This window comes from Cynocephalus volans, chromosome 2, assembly GCF_027409185.1.
Source record: "Cynocephalus volans isolate mCynVol1 chromosome 2, mCynVol1.pri, whole genome shotgun sequence".
NCBI lineage: Eukaryota > Metazoa > Chordata > Mammalia > Dermoptera > Cynocephalidae > Cynocephalus > Cynocephalus volans.
In genome coordinates this window covers 150,499,426-150,527,228 of record NC_084461.1, presented here as the reverse complement: position 1 = coordinate 150,527,228, position 27,803 = coordinate 150,499,426, and the positions used below count along the sequence as shown (strand labels likewise).

At 34.0% G+C, this 27,803-nt stretch overlaps 1 protein-coding gene across 1 annotated transcript in view; it reads right to left on the bottom strand.

Moving 5' to 3' along the window:
• Positions 1-14,613: 14,613 nt before the first annotated feature.
• Positions 14,614-27,803, bottom strand: part of SPDL1 (spindle apparatus coiled-coil protein 1) — a 28,365-nt gene continuing 15,175 nt past the window's right edge. The window contains exons 9-12 of the mRNA XM_063087291.1: positions 26,575-26,678; positions 19,877-20,064; positions 17,552-17,894; positions 14,614-15,113 (exon numbers count right to left, since the gene is read on the bottom strand). Coding sequence (XP_062943361.1) covers positions 14,966-15,113; positions 17,552-17,894; positions 19,877-20,064; positions 26,575-26,678 — 783 coding nt within the window. The 3' untranslated portion in view covers positions 14,614-14,965. The remainder of the gene's footprint in view (positions 15,114-17,551; positions 17,895-19,876; positions 20,065-26,574; positions 26,679-27,803) is intronic.

Genomic DNA, 27,803 nt, shown 5'->3' with positions numbered 1-27,803 from the left:
TATTATCTTTTTAATGTCTGTGGGATCAGTAGTGATGACCCCTCTTTCATTTCTAGTATTAGTAATTTGTGTCTTCTCTCTTTTCTCTTAGTTAGCTTGGCTAGAAGTTTATCAATTTACTGATCTTTTCAAAGAACCAGCCCTCAGTTTCATTGGTTTCCTCTATTGATTTTCTGCTTTCAATTTCATTGATTTCTGCTTAAATTTTTATTATTTATTTTCTTCTGCTCATTTTGAATATAATTTGCTCTTCTTTTCTACTTTCCTAAGGTAGAAACTTAGACTACTGATTTTTAGATCTTCTGACTACTGTAATATATGCATTCAATGTGAGAAATTTCCCTTGAGGCACTACTTCCACCACATTTCACAATTTTGATAAATTGTGTTTTCATATTCATTTAGTTCATAAAATTTTTAAATTTCACTTGAGACTTCTTTGATCCATGTTATTTAGAAGTATGTTACTTAATGTCCAATATTTTGGGGGTATTTCCAGCTATCTTTCTGTTACTGGTTTCTAATTAAATTCCATTGTGCTCTGAGAGCATACTTTGTATGATTTCTACTTATTTACGTCTGGAAGCATGTGCTTAGAGCCCCAAATGTGGTCCTTCTTGTTGAATGTTCCCTGTGAACTTGAGAAGACTGTGTGTTCTGCTGTTCTATAAATGTCAATTAGATCCAGTTGACTAATGGTGCTGTTGAGTTCAGTCATATCCTTACCGTTTTTTTTTTTTTTTTTTTTTTTTTTTTGACTGCTGGATCTATCAATTAACAATTGAGGAGTATTGAAGTCTCCAACTGTAACAATGGATTTGTCTGTTTTTCCTTGCAGTTCTCAGTTTTTGCCTCACGTATTTTGACACTCTCTTATTAGGTGCATCTACATTAAGTATGTTATATCTTCTTGGAGAATTGACCCCATTATCATCATGTATTTTATCTCTGATAATTGTCCTTACTCTGAAGTCTGCTTTGTCTGAAATTAATATAGCTACTGCAGCTTTGTTTTGATTAATGTTAGCATGGTACATCTTTCTTCATCCCTTTACTTTTAATTTTTCTGTCTTTAAACAGGGATTCCTGTAAACAACAAATAGTTGGGTCTTGGTTTTTTAAATCTTCTCCAACAAGCTGTCTTTTAAGTGGCAAGTTTTGACCATTTACAATAAAAGTGATTTTAATATAGTTGGATTAATGCCTACCATATTTGTAACTGTTTTCTATTCATCGCTTTTGTTCTTTGTCTCCTTTTTCTACATTTCACTCTTTTTCTGCCTTCTCTGGTTTTAACTGAGCATTTTATATGATTTTATTTTCTCTCTTTTCTTAGCTTATTAATTACACTTTTAAAAAATCATAGTGGTTGCCCTAAAGTTTGCAATATACATTTATAAATAATCAAAGTCTGCTTTCAAATAACACTATATCACTTAACAGGTAGTGCAGGTACTTTATTTCAGAATAGTCTCAATTTCTCCCTCCTATCCTGCATTACATCACCATCATTCATTTTACTTCTCTATAAGCTATAATCACCTAATACAGTTTGCTATTATTATCTTGAGCAAACTGTTAATCTGTTAGATCAGTTAAAAATAACAAAAATAAAAGGTTTTATTTTATCTTAACTTATCCCTTGTCTAAAGCTTTTCCTTTCTTTATGTAGAATGAAGTTTCTGACCTATATCATTTTTTTTCTCTCTGAAGAACTTCTTGCAAGGCAGATCTACTGGTGATAAACTCCTCAATTTTTTCATCTGAGGAAGAACTTCTGCTTCACTTTTGAAGGATAATTTTGCTGAGTACAGAATTCTAGGTTGCCATTTATTTTTCTTTCAACACTAAATATTCTTACACCACTCTCCTCTTGCTTGCATGCTTTCTGAAGAGAAGCCTGATAGAATTCTTATCTTTGTTTCTCTATAGGTAAATTATTTCCCCCCCTCTGGATTTTTTCAAGATTTTTTCTTTTCCTTCGATTTTTTTCTAAGTTTAAACATGATAAACCTACATGTGGATTTTTCAGTACTTATCTTGCTTGGTGTTGTCTGAGCTTCCTGGATCTAGTTTGGTATCTGTCATTAATTTTGGAGAATTCTCAGTCACTATTACTTCAAATATTTTGTATGTTTCTATCTTGTTTTTTTTTTCTTCATTCTATTTTCTCTTTGCTTTTCAGTTTAGAAAATTTCTATTGACATATCTTCAAGCTCATTGATTGTTTCCCCACCCATGTCTAGTCTCCTGATGAGCCCATCACAAGCATTCTTCATTTCCACTGCAGTGGCTTTGCTTTCTAGCATTTACTTTTAGTTTTCTTAGATTACATTACAGCTCTTGGATTACATTATTTATATGTTCTTGATTGCTGTTCACTTTTCCGTTATAGCCCTTGGCATATTAATCATAGTTATTTTAAATTTCTGATCTGTATTTTCACCTTTTGGTGTATCTTTTAAGGTTTTTTGTTTGTTTGTTTGTTTTTAAGCCAAACATCATATATTGGGTAAAAGGAACTGAAGTTTTGTTTATCTGGCTAGGAGTTAGGCTGTATTTACTGTCTGCTGTAGATGTGGTTTTACCTATAGTGTTGTTAGATGCTAAAATTCCCTCTAATGTCTTTGCTTTTGCCTTTTTTCACTTTCATTTTCCAATCTATAAAAGGAAGTTTGACCTTCCCTTTTAGTTTCTCCCTAAAAGCAAAGCCTTTGGAGACTACCATGTCATATTGCATACTTTTAAGTCTTTTTCTTCTATTAAATGCTTTTCTACCAGGATGACTATTTTTCAGTATTTTCACACTTCAGAGTGGATTTTCTCTTTTGTGGTTAGGTTAATCTTAGGGCTTCCACTAGCTTCTTCCCTTTCTTTCATGTCATTTTTCCTGAATAGACCATACACTATGCAAAGACATGTGGTAGGAGCCCTTAAGAGTTTCTAAATGGGATTCGATGTTTATTTTTCTACCTACAGATAATTTGAAGTTTGAACACTGCCTGTCTTGTAACTATGATGCATAGGTTTGTGTATTTCACGTTGTTGTTGTTTTTGTTCTTTCTGTTATTCTTCATTATTTTTTGAGGATGAGTTGGGGGATTTGAATACATGCACAACATTACCTCAGTTACTCCACATACTGCAATAATATTTCACATTCTTCTCTCTCAGTCCTTGTGGTTTTTGTTTCTTTTGTTTTATTGCACTAGCTAGGACCTGCAAATGCAATGTCAAATAGAATGAGCGTGAACAGGCAACCTTGTGCTGTTCTTAATCTCTGTTGAAAACTTTCAATGTTTCTCTATTAAATACAATTTTGGCTGTAGGTAATTTTGTAGATACTTTTAATCAGATTAATGAAGTTATCTCTTCTAGTTGGCTAAGAGGGTTTTCCTTAAATAATTCATGAATCATTGACATTTATCAAATAATTTTTCTATATCTGTTGAGATGACAATATAACCTTTTTTTTTTTCTTAATGTAGTGCATTACACTAATTTCACTAATTTTCAAATGTTAAAACAATGTTACATTTTTGGAATAAATATCGTTTGGTTATGTTATATTTTTCTTGTTATAAATCATATTAATATATATATTGTTTAAGGTTTTATGTATATTTTATAAGCAATGTTGGTCTGCAACTTATTTTACTATCTTTGCTAGGTTTGATTTCAAGATTGTGCTGACCTCAAAACAAATGTTGGAAAGGGCCCTCTTCCTCCACACTTCCCCCTCCCCATTTTTTCTCCATTCACAGGAATATTTAAGATTGGTGTTGTCTTTTCATGATTGGAAGAATCCACTAGTTAAACTACTGGGGACTGGGGTTTTCCTCATGAAAATGTTTTTCATAAAAAAATCATTTTAGGGCAGAGCCCATGGCGCACTCGGGAGAGTGCGGCGCTGGAAGCGCAGCGACGCTCCCGCCGCGGGTTCGGATCCTATATAGGAATGGCCGGTGCACTCACTGGCTGAGTGCCGGTCACGGGGGAAAAAAAAAATCAATTTAGTATCAAACAATTCAGATTGTATTTCTTTTATAAATTTTTAGAAGTGGAATTTTTTGAAGAATTTAACCACTTTATTCTAATTATCAAATTTCTTGCTGCAACCTAATCATCACTTATTATCATTTAAATGTTTGTAGATTCTGTAGTGTACTCTATTCTTCATTCCTGATATATTGTTAATTTGTATTTTCTCTTTTGACTTTATCAGTCTGGCTTAGAGTTTATCAATCTTATCAATCTTTTCAGATAATCAAATTTTGGCCTTGTAGAGTCTCTGTTATATCCTTGCTTACTATTCCATTGCTTTCTTCTCTTCATATTTCCTTCCTTGAACTTCTTTTTTTTTTAGGTTTAATTGCTGTGGTTTTATTTTTTTAGTTTCTTGAGATAAAAAGTTTAAATTGATGACTTGTAGCCATTGCACACTTGTAGCCATTCTTTTTGCAAACATTCTGAAAACTGCTTTCCACAAGATTTTATGGATTTTGTTTTATTGCAGCAAAATAAATATAGCATAAAAGTCACCATTTAACCATTTTAAAGTGTACAGTTCAGAGGCATTAAGTATATTCACAATATTGTGCAACCATCACCACTATCTAGTTATAGAATTTTTCTTCATCACAAATGTAAATCCTGTGTTCACTAAGCTGCTGTCTTTATGGATTAGTATATTCTGAATATTTCACATAAATGGAATTAAACATTATATGGACTTTTGAGTCAGTCCCCTTTCACATAGTAAGTTTTCAAGGTTCATCCGTGTTGTAGCATGTATCAGTACTTCCTTCCTTTCGATGACTTAACAATATTCCATTGTATTGCATTTTGTTTGACCATTCATCCATTGATGGATATTTGGATTGTTTCTACCTTTTGACTATTGTACATAGTGCTGCAATAAACATTCATGTACAAGTTTTAGTTTGAATACTTGCCCATTTTTCAAATGGGTTGCTTGCCTTTTTGCTATTGAATTGTACAAGTTCTTAATATATTCTGGATATCACAGCACTTTCAGGTACATGATTTGCAAATATCTTCACTCATTCTGTGGGATGTCTTTTCACTCACTTGATACAATGCCCTTGGATGTACAAAAGCTTTTAATTTTGGTGAAGTCCAACTGACATATTTTTTTCTTTTGTTGACTGCTTTTCATGTCATATCTAAGAAACCATGGTGAAATCCAATGTAATGAAAATTTACCTCTGTGTTCTCTATTACGAATTTTATAGCTCTGCTCTTACATTTAGGTCTTGAATCCATTTTGAGCTTATACTAACATATGATGTGATGTAGGGTCCAACTTCATTATTTTGCATGTGATTATCATGTAGTCTCTACATCATTTATTGAAGAAACTATTCTTTCCCCATTAAATGGTCTTAGCACCCTTGTTAAAAATCAATTGATCACACATGTATAGGTGGGTTATTTCTGATTTATTTATATTCTGATTTATTTGTCAGTTGTACTCCACTGATCTATATGTGTATCTTTATGACAGTACCACACTATTTTGTTTCCTGTAGCTGTGTATTAAATTTTGAAATAGGAATGTGTGAGTCCTCCAGCTCTGTTCTTTTTCAGATTGTTTTGGCTATTGCAGTCCATATAAATTTTTTATTGCAATTTTTTTTGTTTCCTCACTGCTTTCTAAATTTTTTTTAAAAATTTTAATTTCTCAATATATATTGTAGTTGATTTTCATGTCTCTTTACCCGTTCCTCTTTCCCCCCTCCCCACCATCTACATCATCTCTGTTCACTTATCTTAACAAGTTCAAGGAATTGTTGTGATTTTTGTTTCTTCTCCCCCCCCCATTTATTTACTTACTTGTTTATTTTTAGCTCCCACAAATAAGTGAGAACATGTGATATTTCTCTTTCTGTGCCTGACTTGTTTCACTTAATATGACTTTTTAAATTTATATTGCAATTCTATATAAATTTTAGAGTCAGATTTTCTGCAAAAAAAGGCCATTGGGATTTTGGTAGGAATTACATTAAGTCTGCAGATCACTTTAGGTACTGTTAAGGACTGAATGTGCCTCTCCCCACCCTATCCCCCAATTTATATTTTTAAATGCTAAGCCCTAATGTAATGGGGAGCCTTTGGGAGGTAATTAGGTGGAGCCCTCATGAATGGCACTAGTATTCTTATAAGAGACATGAGCTTGTTCTCTGTCTCTTCTCTCTACCATGTGAGAATACAAGATGACTGCCATGTGCAAACAAGAAAATGGGTCCTCACAGATATCAGATCTGTTGGTATCTTGATCTTGAACTTCCCACATTCAGAACTGTTAGAATAAATGTTAGTTGTTTAAGCCACCCAGTATACAGTAATTGGTTATAGGAGCCCAAACTGACTAAGACAGGGAGTATTGCCATCTTAACAATATTAAGTCTTTCAATTCATGCACATAAGATGTCTTCATTTAGTTAGGTATTTAATTCCTTTCAATAATGTTTTGTAGTTTTCAGTGAATAAATGTTTCACTTCCTTAGTTAAATTTATTCCTATGTGCTCTTTTTGGTGCTATTTAAATGGAATTGTTTTCCTAATTTCACTTTCCAATTCTTCATTGCTAGTATATAAAAATACAACTAATTTTGTACACTATCTTGTATACTGCAACTTTACTAAAATCATGTACTAGCTCATAATTTTGGGGGGGATTCTTTAGCTTTAGTCTTTAACCAGCAACTATGATGTTGGCTGTGGATTTTTCATAAATGCCCTTTAATAAGTTGAGGTTTCCTTCTATACCTAGTTTGTTGGCTGTTTTTATCGTGAAAATGTGTTGATTTTCTTCAAAGGTTTTTTATTTTTATTTTTTTGCCTCAACAGAGATGATAATGTGGGGTTCCCCCACCCCTTTATTCTCTTAATATGGTGTATGTAGTGAATTGAACAGTATCTCTCCCCCCGGCCAAAAATTTTTTCATCCACCCAGACCCTTGGAATGTGACCTTATTTTGAAATGGGGTCTTTGCAGATCTAATTAGTTAAGGATCAAGATGAGATCATACTGGGTTAGGGTGGGCCCTATACATAATGACTAATGTCCTTATAAAAGGAAAGGACACAGAGACAGAGACATGGGCTATGGGAAGACAGAGGCAGAGATTGGAGTGATGCAACTACAACGTATAGAATGCCAAGGATTGCTGGGAGTGGAGTCACCAAAAGCTACAAAAAAATTTCTTCCCTAGAGCCTTCGGGGAAGCATGGCCCTGCCAATAGCTTGATTTCCGACTTCAAGCTTCCAGGGCTATGAAACTGTATATTTTTATTGTTTTAAGCCACTCAATTTGTGGTAATTCATTATGCCAGCCCACAGAAACTAATGCAGTATATTAAATTAATTTTCATATTTTGATCCATTCTGGCATTCCTGAGACAAATCCCAGTTGGTCATGGGGTGTAATCCTTTTAATACGCTACTGGGTTTAGTTTGCTCGTATTTTATTTTTGTATCCATATTCAGATGGTTTTCTTTTTTTCTGGTATCTTTGCCTCATAGAACAAGTTAGAAAATGATCTTTCTTCTATTTAATGAAAGAGTTTGAGAAAGACTTGTTTTTAGAAAGATTAACTCTTCCTTAAGTGTCTGGTAGAGTTCCCTAGAGAAGCCATCTGTCCTGGGCTTTGCTTCAGGGGAAGTTTTTTAGATTACTAATTTGTTCATTCCCCCCCCCCGCCCCTTTTTTATAACTCTATTCAGATTTTTTATTTCTTCTTAAGTTTTGGTAGTTTGATTCTAGGAATGATTATATCTTATTTGTTTTTGTCCATAGCATTCTCTCATAACCCTTTTCACTTCTATAAGATCGATAGTATTGTCCCCATTTTCATTATTTTAGTAATTTGAGTCTTCTCTCCTTTTTCCTTGGTCAGTCTAGCTGACAATTTTCCTTATCAATTTTGTTGATCTTTTCAAAAGACAATCTTTTGGTTCCATAGGTTCTATTGTTTTTATATACTCTATTTCATTTATTTTTGTTCTAATGTTTTATTTCCTTTCTTCTGCTAGCTTTGGGTTTGTTTTCCCTTTTTCTAGCTCCTCAAAGTATAAAGATAGGTTATCAGTTTGAAATCTTTTTTAAATCTAGGCATTTAAAGCTATAAATTTCCTGCTAAACACTTTTGTTTTTGCTACACCTCTTAAGTTTTATTGTTATGTTTTTGTTTTCATTCATCTTGAAATATTTTAAAATTGATCTTTAAAGTATTTCCCTAGTGATTTCTGACTTATTGGTTGTTTAAACAAGTTATTGGTTGTATAAAGAATATGTTGTTTTATTTCTATATATTTGTGAATTTTCCAGATTTCCTTGTTATTGATTTCTAATTTAATTCCATTGTAGTCAGAACAGATACTTTGTGTGAGTTCAACTTTTTAAATTTGAGACTTGATTTGTGGCCTAACATACAATCTATCCTGTGTAATGTTCCATGTACATTTAGGGTGTATTCTACTGGTGTTGGGTGGAGTGTTGTACAAATGTGTATTACGTCTAGTTGCTTTGTATTATTACTCAAGTCTTATATTTCCTTGTTTATATTTAGTTGTTCTGTTATTGGAGGTGGGGTTCTGAAGTCTCAAATTATTATTGAACAATTTTTCCCTTCAATTCTTTCAGTTTTTGCTTCAGATATTTTGGGGCTCTCTTGCTAGGTGCATATATGTTTATAATTGTTACACCTTCTTGATGGATTGACCCTTTACTATTCCATGTCCTTTTTAGATGTGTAGGTTCATGTTTGCAGGGGGTTCCAGGGATTTGGTGGCTAATCAAGGGAAAATATATGACCATGAGAAGCAGTAACACAGAAGACTCATTGGGCTTCATGAGAGAGGAAGTCCCTTACAGCATGAGACTGTACCAAGCTTATAGTGCAGGGGTCACCATCCAGAAGAGGACAAAGGAACGTCCTGAAGGTGACTGGAGAGTGTGCTTACATGTCTAGGTGATGCTGCTCAGCAGCACAGTGGGAAGTCTCTGGGTCAGAGAACTCCAAACAGTAGCAGTGGCTTACAACCTTATAACTGTAAGATATTCTCTTATCAGTAGGCAAGAGCTGATGTGGGATGAAGTTTTGCTAGGCATACAAAGCAGGTAGACTGTAAATGGCTAAGAATCTCCTTGTAAGGGCTATTTTAAAAATAATTGGTTGTGTAAAAAAATTAAGTTTGGTGCTGGCAAGCTTTGGAGCTAATGGGCCTTAAAATGGGCAGTAAAGAAATAAGCTAGGGGCCAATATCCCGAGGCCATCTTTGGCTCAGTTTTATAATAATGTCTTTCATCAAATTTGGGTTGGGTATTTTTTGCCATTATTTCTTCAACTATTTTTCCTGTTTTTTCTCTTCTCTCCTTCTGAGATTCCTATTATGCATATGTTGCTATGCTTCATAGTATTCCACAGGTCTCTTAGGCTGTTCATTTTTCTTCATTCTTCTCTTTTTCTGATCCTCAGCCGGGATAATCTCACTTGACTTATCTTCCACTTCACTGACTGTTTCTACTCAAATGCCTATTCAAATCTGCTGTCGATCCTCTCCAGAAAGTTAGTTATAGAACTCTTCAACTCCAGTTTATAGTTGGTTTCTTTTTTAATAATTTCTTTATTGAGAGTCTCTATTTGGCATTATTCTCATGGTTTCTTTTCCTTCTCTGAAAATATTTTAAATTGCTGATTTAAAGTTTTTGTCTAGTAAGTGTGATGTCTGGGCTTTTCCATGAACAGTTTCTGTTTTTTTTTTCTGTGTATGGCTATACTTTGCTTCTTGCATGCTTGTAATTTTGTGTTGAACACTGGACATTTTGAATATTATAATGTTGGCAACCCTAGAAATCTGATTCTCCACTCCTTCCCATAGTTTTTTGTTGCTGCTGTTTCGTGATTTTTTTTCCTGATATTGTAAAGTCTGTATTCTTTGTTGTGTATGACCACTGAAGTCTCTGTTCCATTAGCTTAGTGGTTAGCTAGTGATTCATCAGAGATTTCTTTAAATGCCAAGACTGTTTATTTTTTCTTGAATAACTATTCATCTGGCTGCTGTAAACCTTTGATTTGTTTCCAGAATTCCAATAAACTAGATTCTACAGTCTTTGCCAGTTTATTCGCTGATTTCGTGAAGGCAGGCTTTTGGAATACACTGTTCACCATTTCTCTCTGACATCATTGATATTCTACTTTTATCTAAGAAAAGGGATAAATATTCTACCTACCTACCTACCCACCTATTCTTCTATGTAAAAAAAAAAAAAAAAATCCATAAAATTGAAAGAAAATAGTTCCTTGTGGGACAAGGGATGAAACAGGGACAGGAGCTAGACTTTCTTTTTTAAAAAACAAGTTTATTTAAACAATAGAGAAAACTACCTAAGGTTCATTTTTTTTAAAGTAATTTATCCCTACCGAAAGCCAGATTGCCTTACATGTAAGAGCTAACAAAAAAAAATTGGCCTTGGTCTTATATTAAATTCTCCAATCAAACACAGTACGCAAGGACTTTTATTTTTTGTTGTTGTTCTTAAAACAGTGAGAGCAAAATAACTTACTGGAATATAAAGAGCTAAATGAGCATGCCACTAATGGAGAAAGGCGTTATTTTCACAGAACCAGTATTTTCCCCCATTCCATCTCCATTTGATGTCAACCAAAACATACCACTGGCCATTTAAGAGAGGAAAAAAAGTAATACGCTTTGCACATACACCAGATACTTTATGTACAATAAAGAAATGGGGAAGGAGGAAATGAAAGAATAGAGAAAACTATACTGTAGTAGTCAGGATGTGGTGGAAACAAATTGTGGTTTTCTAATTGAGAACGTATTCTTGGTCTGTAGGAACGAACACATTTCTGGAGTAAAGCAGCAAGCTCCCTTTTGAGTAGACACTTCCTACCTGCCGCTGGAACACATCATTTGTATCTTCATCCTCTGTTTCCAACCGCGCAGGAGTATTTGCTTCATTGCATGGCCATCTGTTAAACTGGAATCTGACCTGCTTCACTGACAAACCCTGTCATCCACAATAGGGTTTCATTAGTTTACTAAGTAGTGTGTGCCTCTTAATCTTAAACTGTACCACAGAACCATCCTGCCCTGCCACCTTTAAATTAACATAATCACTGTTCTCAGTCTTGACTCCTTCCAAATTTGTCCACTTCCCTTCATTTGATGGACCTCTGCTGGTCCTTTTTGGGGAGCAAGAGGCTTAAGGACTCAGATGTGAGACAGGCCAAAATCGGCAACTAGATTTTTAAAAATATACCTTGTTTTGCAGATTTGACTTTGGATCCACATATTGTACATAATTATAAAAAATCAAAATATTAGAAAAGCAATACCTAAACAAACTATTCTCAGAGTCTCAAAATTAACAGGTCTAACATTTATGTGGAGAAGTTGAATTCAGATAGTCCGTCAACAGACGGTACAAGCTTAACCATTATGCTAAACTATGTAATAACATTAAGAGGCATAACATGGGTAAAGCACCTAGCAAATCAATAATATTAGCTCCCTTCCACCAAAACAAAACAAAATTATTTAGTTGAGGAAACAAACACAAGTGTCTTCCCATTTTTGTTCTAGGCCCATACAAAGGGCTCACTATGTCCAATAGTGAAAACTGAATAAATCAAAGCTATAATTATAAACATTTGATCAACAAGTCTACTTTTTGATCAATGATGGGGAAAATATACCTACTGGAATAGGGTTATAAGTGAGTTACATTTTCCTTACAAAACTAAAGGTTTGATAAACAGACTTATTTTTGGACACCCACAGTTACTTGAATAAAAGTGCTCATCAAAACTGAAATAACTTCAACTCCTTTTATTTTCTGTTAACACCACCAGTTATGCACTAACATCAGAGTCTCACATCTTATTTGTCACAACTCCTGACTACTCCACTTCTCTTAAACAGTATCTTGAACTGAGCTACCACTCTACATTCCCACTCCTTCAGTTTGTACTTGTATTTCCTACCGGGACTACCAAACTGGTCTTTCTTACTTCCATTCTTATCTTTTTAAAATTCATTTTCCATTATGCCTTTAGAATTTTTACTAAAAATTAAATAGTGGCACTATGTTGCTTATGTCAATTATTCAGTTATTTCCCATCATGTACAGTGGTGATTTTTCAAAATGTAATCCTAGAAGACTCGACTCAATAGAATTGCTTCAGTGATAAGGCAGAAGCTATAAGGATAATGTTCCCTTGTCATCTCTGTTCTTCAACCTCCAATCAGTTGCTTAATTTGCTTATATGTATGTCTGTGTTGTTATTGTTTGTAAAAAGGTGTAAAAAGGATTTCCCAAACTCAAGCTCTTCGTAATGTTGCTTCTAGCTATCTATTTAGATTTAATTTACTATTACTGCTATTCATAAGCTCTATACTACCAGCCATTATCAAATCTTTAGTTTGCAGGGTTAGGAATGTTGTTTCATGCTTTTATTCTTTGAACAGCTATTTCTTCTACTCGTAATGCTATTCTCTCCATGTCTCATGAAGCATCTAGAAACAACCTCTGCTTAGAGATAACAGAAATCCATGAAGTCCCTATGCAGTTTCTAGTTTCCCTTTCTCTTACTATAACACTCTGCATATTCCGCTATTACAACCTCTACCCATTTAATTTTTTAATCACTGACTAACACTTTTGACCTTGGACAAGTAACTTAACCTCTCTAGGATATTGGTTTCCTCATCCTCAAAATGGGGATAAGTATAATATCTAGCTCACAGAGATGTTGGGAGTTTAATGTGGTAACACATGAAAGGGCTTGGAGGAGTGCCTGGCACATTAGATTTATTTGAATGTTAGATATGATTACTACTGGTGACACCACCACTGCCACTGCTCATCTACACGGGTCTATTAAACTGTGGCTCTGAGGGATTATTTATGCATCCCCAGCACATAGCTCCTAATAAGAACCCAATGATGGAATGAATTGATCTACATTCTTTAACATGCAGTACAAATATGGTCACTCATTCAATATTATCCTCACATTGAAATTATTATGTATTCCCTAGTGCCTTCAGCTACTTCTTTTTGCAAGAGATATTATTTGATATAAATATTCTAATTTCCTAAGAGTATGCTTTTTGTAGCAAATTAAAACAAAATAATTTTATGTTTGATTTATTTAGATGTTAGAGGCAATTTCCTTGTACTTAATATATTTCAAGAGACTTATCTAATTAGAACAGATACCCATTGTGATGGTTAATTTTATGTCAACTTGGCTAGCCCATGGGTGTCCAGATATGGTCACATATTATTCTGAATGTTTCTGTAAGAGTGTTTTTGGATGAAATTAGCACTTAAATCAGAAGACTTTGAGTAGAGCAGATTGCCCTCTGTAATGTGAATGGACTTCATCCAATCAGAGGTGCTGGATGGATGAAACAAAAGAATAAAGAACTGACTTCCCTCTGCAAGGGAGAATTCTGCAGCAGCCAGCCTTTGGACTTGAACTGCAATGCAGTCTCTTCCCTGGGTCTTCAGCCTGATGAACTTCAGTCTTCAACCCAACATCAGCTCTTCCCCTCCCTCAGTCTCCAGCCTGCCGGCCTACCCTGCAGATCTGGACTTGCCTCCATAATCATGTGAAGCAATTACTGAAAATAAATCCCTATACACACTCTATTGGCTCTATTTTTCTGGAAAACCATAATTCACCCACCTAAAGAATATATATATAAAATTAAGTTACAGACCAATCTATAATGAAAATAGATTTCAATGAAAAAAGGTCTTTATATGCATAGAATGAAATATTTCTTTTTAATATATATGAACAGATGTTCCTCAACTAATGATAAACCCACCATAAGTTGAAAATATCATAATTCCAAAATGCATTAAATACACCTAACCTACCAAACATCATAGCTTAGCCTAGCCTACCTTACATGTGCTCAGAACACTTACATTAGCCTCAGTTGTGCAAAATTATCTAATGCAAAGTCTATTTTATAATAAATTGTTGAATATTTCATGTAATTAATTAAATACTGTACTAAAAGTGAATGATTATATACTCAAAGTATGATTTCTATGGAATGCATATCACTTTTGCACCACCATAAAGCTGAAAAATCAAGTCACACCATCGTAAGTTGGGAACCATCTGTGTGTGTGTATATATATATATATAAGTACATGTAATTATACATGTAAATAAAATCATATATAAAATATATAAAGTTATATGTATCAGGGACTAAGAATCCTTGAGGATTCTTTTTTTTCCCTTCCTTTATTTCCTTTTGATAGCATCCTGTTATCTATACAGAGTAAGAAACCAGAAAGGAGAGAAATTATTGCAGCTTTATTTTAAATTTCAAAATGACTTGTTTCATATGCGTTAAGACAAAATTTAAATCATATATATGAATACAAAGAGAACATGCAATTAAATACTGAAAATATCCTGAAACAATATAATGTATACTTCTAAACCAAGTTTTTATTTTTACAACATAGTGAAAAACCAAGTTCATTAAAAAGTACATAGGAAAATATAATAGTTAATGATTCAAGTGTTCTCTTTTCAAATATATGGCTCTGAAGGTAGGTTACTTAAGTTTCACATCACTTAGAAATCCACATACAATGCAACAAATAGATTTATATTAATTATAACATTTTCCTTCAGTTAACAGTTTATTCACTGTGATTCACAGAAGCTCTGTGAAGGGTCATCATGGAAGGAACTCTTTGGGTTAGAATCACAACTAGATTTTGAACACTTGGTCAAAGGAACATAAAAATACCAGGTCCTGGTATGATGAGTAGATATAAATAACCCAGGAAGTGGTATACCTCAGATAAAGACCATCTTAACTAAGCTCGACAGTAACCTTTTGGGCAAGTGGTACATACTCTTATTAAAGAAAAAGTCTTTATTGTTGAGGGCATTGGGTCTCTGGAGTTGATTTGGAGGACACGTACAGAATAGGGTGTGATTTCTTACAAGTTTCCTTTTCCAATTTGCTTGCAGTTTCTTTCCCTTCTTTAATTTCTGTTTGAAGCCTTGATTCAGCAGCTAACCTACAGGTATTAAAGCATCCACTCTGAATTCAAATGTGGTTAAGAAAAATTAAAGAGGAAACAAAACACTAGTATAACGGGCCTTCAATGAGGCATGGTGATATATTTTATATATATAAAGAAAAAAATTATAGTTAACTCCCATACCATTAAGAATACTAAGTCACCCTATAATTAACAATTTATTGTATATTTCCAAATAGCTATAAGAGAGGATTTTGAATGTTCCCAACATAAAGTAATGATGAATGTCTGATAGATATGTTAATTATACTGATTTGATCATTACACATTGTGTACATGCATCAAAATATCACTCTATACCTCATAAATATGTACAATCATTACACATCAATTTTAAAAAAAGAATACTAAGTCACTGACACTCTAAAGGAACCTTTTTATATCAATGGGCTTAATTTTTTAAATGTCTAAAGAAGATCTTTAAGGTTGATTAAATGTCGTAACAATGCCTAAATTAAAGTATTAAAATATGATGGGTTGCCTATCATGATAAGCACACCTAACACAAAAATTAAAATGCTAGAGCAGTATTTAATGTTAACATGACATACAAAAGTCTAAGACCAACATAAAAATAACACGGAATCCTGGCTGCATGAACAAATGTCTATTTGTCTCATTAAAAAAAAAAAAAAAAAAAAACCTCAAACTGAGTTTCAACTAGCAGAATAATTAAAGAAAAAATAAACAGTTGGAGAGAGATTTAAAAGACCTGTAAAGATTCTTTACAGCAAAACATTAAATTCAAAGAGCATGCAATAGTGAAATTCCCAAACAAACCAATATTTAATGTTACAAATTTATCTTAGGATTGTGTTTAATTTAAGCATGCAGAAAACAAAAGGCTAGAAACATCTTAAGTTAGTAGATGGACTCACACACACACACAAAAACAAACGTTTTGTTGTTTTTTATTTGTTTTTGTTTAATTAGCAAGACAAACATTTTCCAACGTGCTACTGAACTTCAGTCAAATGATTAGCTATATATACTTGCTTAAGTAATTTTTACCAAGCAAAAAAAGGCAGAAAAAGAAACAAAGACAACACAGATAGCAAGGCTGGCCCCGATCACTTATGGAAATCCACTTCCACTGGTCAAGCACACTTACACAATGAATCACAAATAAACAAGCATAATAAGCTGAATTCATTTCAGAACTATTTGGAAACATGTATATGTATATATATATCAGGTATCAATCATTTGAAGTTAATTTTTCATTAAGAATATCAAGCTATTATTTCATGTAAATTATAGGTTATAACATTATTATATAAAAATTCAAGTAAGGGAGTAATAAATTACTCTTAGGATAATAATAACAGGTAACACTGCTAAAGTGCTTTGATTATTGAGTAGTACATTTAGAGCACTGAACACCTGAAGGGAAATCAGACAAAACATACAAGGAAGTCCTTTTACATACGATGTGTCTTACTCTTTCTACTCAAATGCACATTAGTAAAATGTCTTATTCTGTATTCATCTAAGACTGATGCAACCATAGCAGCACCTTAAAGATCTCATTTCATAAGAGACAATCTAAGCTAGTTATTGTCACATCAATGTTTAATTTTTTAAATGTCTAAAGATATTTATTTTAAATGCATCTCTCATTCCATCTGCACACAGATATCCTTCATCTTTCTTTCATTCTCTCCGTTTTCCTCATTCACTTCTCTTTTTATCCGACTCTTGGTCCTGCTGTGCGCAGCCAGAACTCTGGCCTCAGCCACTGTTGCCTACCTTCCCCTTCCATTTACTTTCGCTTACTTTCTGACCCCTATTATTTTTATTTTTTTAAAGGACAAGGCCCCTGGAACATTAATAATTCCTTCAGACACACATATCTGACACTTCTTTTAGTCACAAGCTCAATTATGCAGAAACTGGAGGCTTTCATGTTTTGGAAACAATGAAAATGAATTAGTTTTGATACTTAAAAATGTCAAAATAAGCCCATTCTTGAAGGCTTAGGATAAACAACTTCAAAAGCCAGAATAAATTTTGCCTAAGTTTTCTAGACTGAAATTTCTTAGACTACTGGAAAGCCCTTTGAGAAGGTAAGTTAATTTTTCTTTCATGGTCACTCATGAACCAAAAAGAAAATACCAGTACATTTATTCAAACTGACAAAACATTCAGAATTTAGACTGTGATATTTCTGTTTCATGAAACAGAAAAGTGTAACTTTTTAAAATAACTTCCTTATTCGGGAGTTCTTTCCCCTTGCAATCATTTTCATCTTTCTTAAAGTTTTGGAAAAGTTGAAGACAGGCAGATGAAACTGGGGAATTACACTGCATGCAATGCTAAGAAAATAGATAAAGAAACAGATAGCACAGTTCATGCAGCAGGAGAGGAGAGATGGAGCAGTCTGCTGGTTGCCTTGAAGAAAAGAGGACACTGACCTGGAAGAGTGTGGGGTGTTTCCACTTCTTTCACTTAAGGCCTCAGAGTCAGATGGAACTCCTATGAGTTTCACACATTTCTTCTCTTTCTTCGGCAGGATATCCATGGACAGATTTTTGTGAGGTGAGCGGGTGACTACTGGTGTGTTTACAGAAACTGATTTTTCTAACTGCAAGTTGTTATCTTCTAAATTGTTAGAACAGGACTGTGTCTCCTCTTTCTGAGGCAGTAGTCTGTAAACTTCTTCCCCGACAGCACTATCGGCACACACATCTTTACGGTTGGCTACATCCACAGGCAGCACCTCACGCCTCTTTTTGAGTACAGGCACTTGAGGTGTCTCTGAGAATAAAAACCATTAAAAAAAAAAAAAAAACCCAGTCAATGAATGAAAACAAAGTCACAACGTAAAGAAGTAGAACCAATTATATATACACTTTTTCCCATTCTTTTAAAATCCACTAATCTATTTACAGAAATAAATCGTTTTTAACTTTTATCTTTTCTTTTTCATGGATATCATCAGCTATCTTTTCAAATTTATCTGGCTATAAATTTTTCCTTGGGAACTCAATATATTTGGTTCTAGGAATGAACACTTTGTTCTTTCCTGGTGTTTTGATAAAAATTGCAAAGGGTGTAGGGTTCATAAGATCTCAGCATGGAGATGAGGATGCAGTGGCAAAGAGTCAAGAAGTCCAGATTCAAGTCCTAGTACTAGCACTTAGCAGCTGGGTGACCCTGAGTACCTTTTCTGAGCTTCATTTGCTTCATCTTTAAAATAGGGATTAAAAGCACCCACTTCACTCAATTTTACATGTTGTAACGATTAAATGATAAAAACAGGCCAGACTCTCTAAATATTGGTAATTTATGCCTCTTAGCTCCACCTACAAAATATATTCAGAATCTGACTACTTCTATGATGGATACCACCCCAATCCAACCACGATATATCTCACACTGATGACTGAAATAGCCTTCTATCCTCATGGCCTAACATCATTCTATGTCCTACACAGGTCACATACAGTCACTGGGTAACTGCTCTAATATCTTTTCCGTACCACTATAACAATGTGTGTTTCATTTTCAAAATCAAAATATTAGTGGAGTCTGAGGAACCATGGTAGGAGGAGGAGATGGTGCTCTTGCTCTACACTGTTGCATTTAGATCATTCTTTCCCCTTTCTCTTCCACTGCGCCTTTGAAATTCACATTGTCTGGATTTAGTACCCTTTCTCCTGTCTCTTTGGTTTGTTCAGTTCAGCAAACCTTTGAAATTCATAATAAATAATTCTTAATCTGGGGAGCCTATTAGAATAGGAAAGAGAAAAATAATGAGAGAAAAAGAAGCCTTTTTAACTGTATAAAAATCTTCTCATTGTGTCAAAACCTCCCCACTATTGTGGAGAACCACTGCAGTTCACTGAGACAATAATGAAGAGAGTTAGGCACATGAACACTGTATGTGCAAAAACTGGTTGAGAATTGTTAACCTAAAACATGTAATGACACTTTTTGGGCAGGGGGAGCTTAGAACCATCACATTCTTATACTTCTTTACATTTGGCTATTTGTTTTCCTTTTTAATTTATATACAGCAAAATACACTCTTTGTAGTATATAAGACAGAGAGATTGCACGGCTAGGCTATTCTCTATCTCAGTGATTAGACTTGCTAGATGTTCCCTTATTATCTGTCTTACTGTTCTTCCTTAATAATAAAATTCCCCAAATTTAGTTAGGAGCATAGCCCCTGTGAATCAAGACTGAATTTCTCAGCCTTTCCTGAGGCAGGTGAGGCCACACAATGAATTCTACTCAATGAGATGGCAGCAAACCAACAACACATAAGGAGCTTGAATCCTGACATTGTGGAGTGCTTTGCCAGTCCTAAAACGCCTCCTCCAAACTTTCATTAGGGGAGGAATAAATACCTATCTTGTTTAAGTCTTCATTATTTTAGGTTTTCTGTAAACAGTCCTAACTAGTATAGCTCTTTAACAAAATTACCAGCTGCTTCAATAAAATTTAATTCTTCTAAGACATAAGATGCTGCAATCTTTAATGGAAAAGTTTCAATGGTTAAGTTTCTAAAGTATGATAAATTTAGATATCCAAAAGAATACATATTATATTCATGCATAACCAGCATCCAGTTCTCTATTTTCCTACACATTTTACAGCATTAAGTTTTAGGTATATAACCACAAATAAGTTTGTAATGGGATTTGCATAATTCTATAGTAAAAAAAAATTTTGAAAAAATTTTTCAGAATTACTTGTGATTTAAAAAACAAAAATATATGAGAAATATATACCTTCAGGTTCATACTTCAGTTTTAATTCATCTAGTTTAGCTCTCAGTTTCATATTTTCACTTTCTGAAAGCTGGAGGCATCTTTCATTTGCAAAAAGTTTTCGCTCAATATCTAGAGCCCGCTGGCTCTCAAATAATGCTTTCATTCGCTGTACTGACAATTCACCTTTAGTACTTTCATTTTCTTTGCTATAATAATAATAAAAAAGGAGAAAAAGAATATTAAGATACCATACAGTATAATAAAAGTAGCGATTAGTATAAATATTTTATTGCACATTTGAACTTTTAATTAAAAATACATTTTTCTGGGGTTTTTACTAAGAAAGAAACAATAAACAACTTTAACAACAGTACTCACAAATTTTTTAAAAGACCATGCATTCTTCAAAGGAAATGAAGTAAGGGGAAATAATCTTTTACAAATTTATTCACACATAAAAAATTTAAGTTTTAAATTACATGATATTTATTCTCAAAAAATTTGGATTATAAGAACATTCTCTCTGTAAAAGTTCTTTTCATTTACCAATCTAAAAAGCTAAACACAAAGAAATAACATTCAATTATTTGTTGAAAGCACTTTTTCTTCAAAAATCAGCAATTATTATATCTTGAATAAAATTCATGTATACACAAAGATATTTTTGTTGCCTTTCCTTTATAGAATTTTCTTTCAAAAATTTCAAAACAAAATTTTGTAGTCACTAGAAGGCAGCCCCCCACCCAACGGAAGGTAGGAGCGCACCTGGTGACCTCACCAGGAGCCATGGGCAGCCCCCCACCAAAGAGAAGGCAGGAGTGCTCCCAGAGACCTCACCAGGAGCCATGGCGGCCCATCCAAAAGAAGGCAAAAGCATGCCTGGGGACGGCACCCCCTGCCACTGCCACAAACACCACTTCTGCGTGGGTGATCAGCCACAGACACTGCTGCCACATGAGCAGCTTGTTCCTACAGCAGCAACCATGGCCACCGTGCAGGTAGCCCACTGACCACTCAACTGCACTGACACAAGGAGAATAACCAGCAGAGTCTGGAAAAAGAAGAAGAGGTCTCTCTACTCAAAGCCCATATGATAGAAGATGCCACCGTGTACAAAATGACCAGACGTCAATGTAGAGATACCAGAAATATGAAAAAAAAGAACAAAATATGACACCACCAAAGGAATATAGTAATTCTCAAGTACCAGACCCCATAGAGCAAGAAACCCTTGAAATGACTGAAAAGTAATTCCAAGTAACAATATTAAGGAAACTCAATGATACATGAGAAGACTCAGACAACACAATGAAATGATAAAATGTATCCAGGATATAAAGAAGGAAATTTACAAGGAGATTAATACCTTAAAAAAGAATGTAGCAGAACTCCTGGAAATGAAGGATTCATTCAATGAAATAAAAAACAACTGAGAGCTTAACCAGCTGGATAGAGCAAGCAGAAGAAAGAATATCTAATCTTGAAGATGGTCTTTTTGAAATAACCCAGGTGGACCAAAAAAAAAGAAAAAAAGAATTTTTTTAAAAAGTAGAAAATCTAAGAGAGCTAGCAGAAAACCATAAGTGAACAAACATTTGAATCATGGGAGTTCCAGAAGGGGAGGAGAAAGAAAAGGCATTGAAAACCTATTCAATTAAATAATAATGGAAAACTTCCCAGGTATAGGGAGAGACATGACCTTCAAACCCAGGAGGCTTAAAGATCCCCAAACAGATTTAACCCAAAAAGATCCTCCCCGAGACACATTATAATCAAAATGGCAAAACTCAAAGACAAAGAGAGAATTTTAAAAACAGCAAAATAAAGTCATCAAGTTGCCTATAAGGTAGTCCCCATCAGACTAACAGCAGAATTTTCAACATAAACTCCACAGGGCAGAAGAAAATAGGATGATATACCCAAGATACTAAAATAAAAAAAAAAAAACGTGCCCAACAAGAATACTATACCCAGCAAGGCTATCTTTCAGAAATGTGGGAGATATAGTATATTTCCCAAACAAAAATAGTGGGAGTGCACCTCACAACCAGACCTGCAAGATATCCTCAAGGGAGTCCTGCATCTGGAATCCTAAAAAACAATAATCATTACCACAAATACACAAGAAAGAACAAAATGCACTGGCAGAACAAAAATGCAAACAAGAAAGAGAAAGAAACTAAATCATACCATGTCAAAAAACTACCAAATATTGAAGACAAACAATAAAAGGGGAAGAAAGAAACAAAAAATACTTAAAATATCCAAAGGAAAATGGAGAAAATGCCAGAAGACAATACCTTTCAATAACTACTCTAAATGTAAATGGATTAAAATCCCCACTCAAAAGACACAGACTGACTGAATTAAAATGCTAGACCCAAATCATGCTGTCTTCAAGAGACTCAACTAACCTATAAAGACACACAGACTAATAGTGAAGGGATGGAAAAATATATACCACACAAATGGAAACCAAAGGAGCAGGAGAAGCTATTCCTACATCAGATACAATAGACTTTGAACCAAGAAAAGATACAAAGAAGGGCACTATCTCATTATATCAGTTTATCACTCTATCACTTTATCATTATAAAGGGATCTAACCAGCAAGAAGACATAACAATTATAAACATTTATGCACCCAACACTGGAGCATGCAGATATATAAAGCAAACTCTATTAGACATAAAACAAGAGACAGACCCCAACACAATAATAGTTGGGGACTGAACATCCATCCCTCTCTCAGCATTGGAAAGATCACCTAGTCAACAAATCAACAGAGAAACACAGAATTTAAACTACACTTTAACTAACCGGACCTGGCAGATAGCTACAGAACATTTCATCCAACAACTACAGAATATACATTCTTCTCATCAGCCCAAGGAACATTCTCCAGGATAGACTAAATGTTAGAACACAAATCAAGTCTCAACACATTTTAAAAAACTGAAATCATTTCAAGTATCTTTTCAGACCACAGTGGTTTAAACTTTGAAATCAATAACAAGCAAAACTTAGGAAACTATACAAATACATGGAAATTAAACAACATGCTCCCAAATGACCTATGTGTCCAATAAAAAATTAAAGAGGAAATCAAAAAATTTCTTGAAATTAATGAAAATGAACACATATACCCAAACCTATGGGATACTGTAAAAGCAGCACTAAGAGGGAAGTTTATTGCAATAAATGCTTATATAAAAAGAATACTTCAAATAAACAACCTAATGCTACACCTCAAAAAACTAGAAAAATAGGAACAATCCAATCCCCAAATTCATAGACAGAAAGAAATAATTAAGATCAGAGCAGAAATAAATGAAATAGAGACCCAAAAAATGATACAAAAGATCAATGAAACAAAAACTTGATTTTTTGAGAAGATAAACAAAATAGACAAACCATTAGCTAGGCTAACTAAAAAAAGAAGAGAAGACCCAAATAAAAATCAAAATGAAAAAGGACACATTACAACCAATAGCACAGAAATACAAAAAATCATTAGAGACTATTATAAAAAACCGTATGTCAATGAATTTCAAAATCTGGAGGAAATGGATAAATTTTTGGACACATAGAAACTACCAAGTCTGAACCAAGAGAAAACAGGAAATATGCACAAACCAATAATAAGCAACAAAATTGAAGCAGTAATCAGAAGCCCAAGACCAGATGTCTCTACTGCTGAATTCGATCAAACCTTTAAAGAGGAATCAATACCAATTCTCTTCAAATTATTCCAAAAAACTGAAACAAAGGCCATTCTCCCAAATTCATTCTATGAGGCCAGCATCACTGATACCAAAACCAGACAAAGATACAACAAAAAAGAAAACTACAGGCCAATATCTCTGATGAACACATGCAAAAATTCTCAACAAAATATTAGCAATCAGAATACAGCAACACATCAAAAAAAAAAAGTATACACCAGGATTAAGTGCAATTTATCCCAGGGATGTAAGGATGGTTTAACACATGCAAATCAATAAATGTGATACACCACATCAACAAAATCAAGGACAAAAAAACATGATTATCTTAATAGACACAGAAAAGCATTTGACAAAATTCAGTATCTCTTCATGATGAAGACTTTAAGCAAATTGGGTATAGAAGGAAAGTATCTTAACACAATAAAAGCCACATACGACAAACCCACTGCCAATATCATACTGAATGGGGAAAAGCTGAAGGCTTTTTCCTTAATAACAGGAACAAAACAAGGATGCCCACTCCCACCACTCCTATTTAACACAGTAGAAGTACTACCCACAGCAATCATGCAAGAGAAAGAAATAAAGGGCGTCCATACAGAAAAAGAATAAGATAAAATCAAACTGTCCCTGTTTACAGATGTCATGATATTATATTTGAAAAACCTAAAGACTCTACTGAAAAACTCTTAGAGCTGATAAATGATTTCAGTAAATTGCAGAATATGAAATCAACATGCAAAAACCAGTACCATTTTAATACTCCAACAACAAACTAGCAGAAAATGAAATCAAGAAAGCAAGCCCATTTATAACAGCCACCAAAAAAATAAAATACCTAGGAATCAATTTAACCAAGGAAGTGACAGGTCTCTACAACAAAAAGTACAAATCCCTGTTGAAAGAAATTAAAGAGGACACAAAATGATGGAAAGACAGTCCATGCTCTAGGATTGGAAGAATTAACATTGTGAAAATGTCCATACTACCCAAAGCAATCTAGAGATTCAATGCAATCCTCATCAAAACACTAAATGGCATTCTTCACAGAAACAGAAAAAACAATCTTAACATTCACCTGGAACAAGAAAAGACCCTGAATAGCCAAGCAATCCTGAGCAAAAATAACTAAATAAATAAAGACAGAGGCATACCACTACCTTACTTCAAATTATACTACAAAGCTATAGTAACCAAAACAGTATGGTACTGGCATAAAAATAGACACTCAGACCAATGGAACAGAATAGAAAATCTAGAAACCAACCCACATACTTATAGCCAACTGATTTTTGACAAAGGCCCCAAGAACATACATTGAGGAAAAGACTGCCTCTTCAATAAATGGTGCTGGGAAAACTGGACATCCATATGTAGAAGAATGAAACTAGATCTGTACCTCTTGCCATCTACCAAAATCAACTCAAAATGGATTAAGGACTTAAATATAAGATCTGAAACTATAAAACTCCCATATGAAAACATAGGGGAAACACTTCAGGAAGTAGGACTGGGCAAAGACTTTATGAATAAGACCCCAAAGTCACAGGGAACAAAAGAAAAATAAACAAATGGGATTATATCAATCTAAAAAGCTTCTGCATGGCTAAAGAAAAAACTAACAGAGCGAAAAGACAACCTGCAGAATGGGAGAAAATATTTGCAAACTATGCATCCAATGTGGGATTAACATCCAGAATATACAAGAAACTGAAACAAATTAACAGTGAAAAAACAAGTAACCTAATTAAAATATAGGCAAAGTAACTTAAACAGGCACTTCTCAAAGGAAGACGTACAAATGGCCAACAGACACAAGAAAAAATGCTCAACATCACTAAACATCAGGGAAATGCAAATCAAAACCACAGTGAAATATCATCTCATACCAGTCAGACTGGCTATTATCAAACAGACAGAGAATAACAAACGCTGGTGAGGATGGGGAGAAAGGGTAATCCTCCTACACTGTTGGTGGGACTGTAAATGAGTACAGCCATTATGGAAAACAGTATGGAGGTTCCTCAAACAACTACAGATAGAGCTGCCATAAGATCCAGCAATCTCACTGCTGGGTATATACCCAAAGGAATGGAAATCATCATGTGGAAGAGATACCTGCACTCCCATGTTTATCGCAACTCTGTTTACCATTGCCAAGAGTTGGAACCAACCTAAATGTCCATCGACGGATGACTGAATAAGGGAAAGGTGGTACATATACTCAATGAAATACTACTCTGCCATAAAAAAGAATGGAATTCTGCCATTCACAGCAACATGAATGAACTTAGAGAAAATTATGTGAAGTGAAATAAGCCAGGCACAGAAGAGAAATACCACATTTCCTCACTCATAAGTGGGAGCTACAAAAATAAACAAATTTTTTAAAAAAGAAAAAAAAAATACAACAATCACAATAACACATTGAATGTGCAAAATGAGAGAACAGAACTGAGGTTACCAGAGGTGGGAAACGGAGGGGGTAGATAAGGAAGGAATTGGTAAAGGGCAATGAAAAACGATTATACTGTGTAATGTTAAATATACTAATTATCCCGATTTGAGCATCACACACTGCACACAGATATTGATATTCAACTCTGTACCCCACAGATATGTACAGTCAACTGTGTTTCAATAAAAAGTATATTTTAAAAATATTTTAAGAAGAGGAAAAAAGAATGAAAGATATAACAATCACAACGATTCATTAAACTTTCAAAAGGAGAGAACAGAATTGAGACCACCAGAGGTGGGGAAAGGGAAGGGGGAGGAGGCTGGGTTAGCAAGAAATTGGTAAAGGGACACGAAATATGATTACACTGTGTAATGCTGGATATACGAATTATCCTGATTGATACTCAAAGCCCTGTCCCACAGATATGTACAATCAATTATGTTTCAATTAAAAAAAAATTTGTAGTCACTAATACTACCTATAATAAGCAAGTGAAGATCTTTCCATCCACCAACCCAAACACTTACTTTAAGTTATCAAGCTTTATCTGAAGTAAATCTGTATAGTAGGTGTTATCTTCTAGAACACCAGAGTTGACCAAAGGCTTAGATTCCATACTTTCATATAAATTCTAAAGAAAGCAAAAATTCTTGTTATTTCAAATAAATAACAAATTAGGTTTGTATATGTTTATTATTAATAATAGTACCACCACTTATTGAATACTTATTAACTGGCAGGCACTATGCTAAGAACTACACATTTAATTTATTTGCCTTCTGAAGCTGGCAAAAGAATTAGCATTCCTCTATTATAGGTAAAGAAACTGGCTCAAGATGCCATAAGGAAGTAAATCTAGAAGAGAGAATCTGAACCCAGATCTGACACCAAAGCCTATGTTCCTAACCACACCTATGTTCTATGTTTCCCTCTCCTGGATTTTAAAATGGAAGAAATAAATGCTTACTGGGCTGAATTCTAGATTTCATGACAAAGCTATAAATTGGAAAATATGAAAAATCGAGGAGATCCTTAAAGTTATATTTGATATCCACTCCTTTGAAATTCTAATGGAAACTCTATGAATTTCTCTAGCAGGAAAAATGTAAATCCACTTTCAAAATGGAAAGCAATTTCAGAGATGCAGGTAAAAAGCCCCTGATTTAAGGTCATAATTTTCAAAGTGTAGTGCTGAATCCACTAGTGGAGCACATATACTTGCCAATTAACATACTGCAACTTTAACCAAAATTGCAGTGCTTGCAACAGTTCTTATAAAAGACAGAAATAAAGTTACATAAACCTTAAACATTTATGATATACTAATGGTACAATTTAGAATGCCCAAGAGGTTGTTAACATTCACAAAATTTGTCATTTATAAACGTTAGTTCATTAGGAGGTTAATGAGAAGACATCAATGCTCCCTAAGTTAATCTATAAAAATTTAAATTTAATGCAATTCTAATTAAATATCCACAAACTTTTTTGGTATTAGATGAGATTTCACAAAGGAAAATAAACATGTAAGAATAGCCAGGAAAATACTGAAAAAGAAAAGGTGTGGTGGAGAATTAGTCCTATACCAGACAAAACATACCACAAAACCTCTATAATTAAAACACTGTGGTACTGACAGACAGATAAGCAGACTAATGGAGCAGAAGAGAAAATCTAGAAATAGACTCAAGAACATATGGACACTTGATATATGACAAAGGTGGTATCTCAAATAACTGGGCCAAGACTGAGTTTT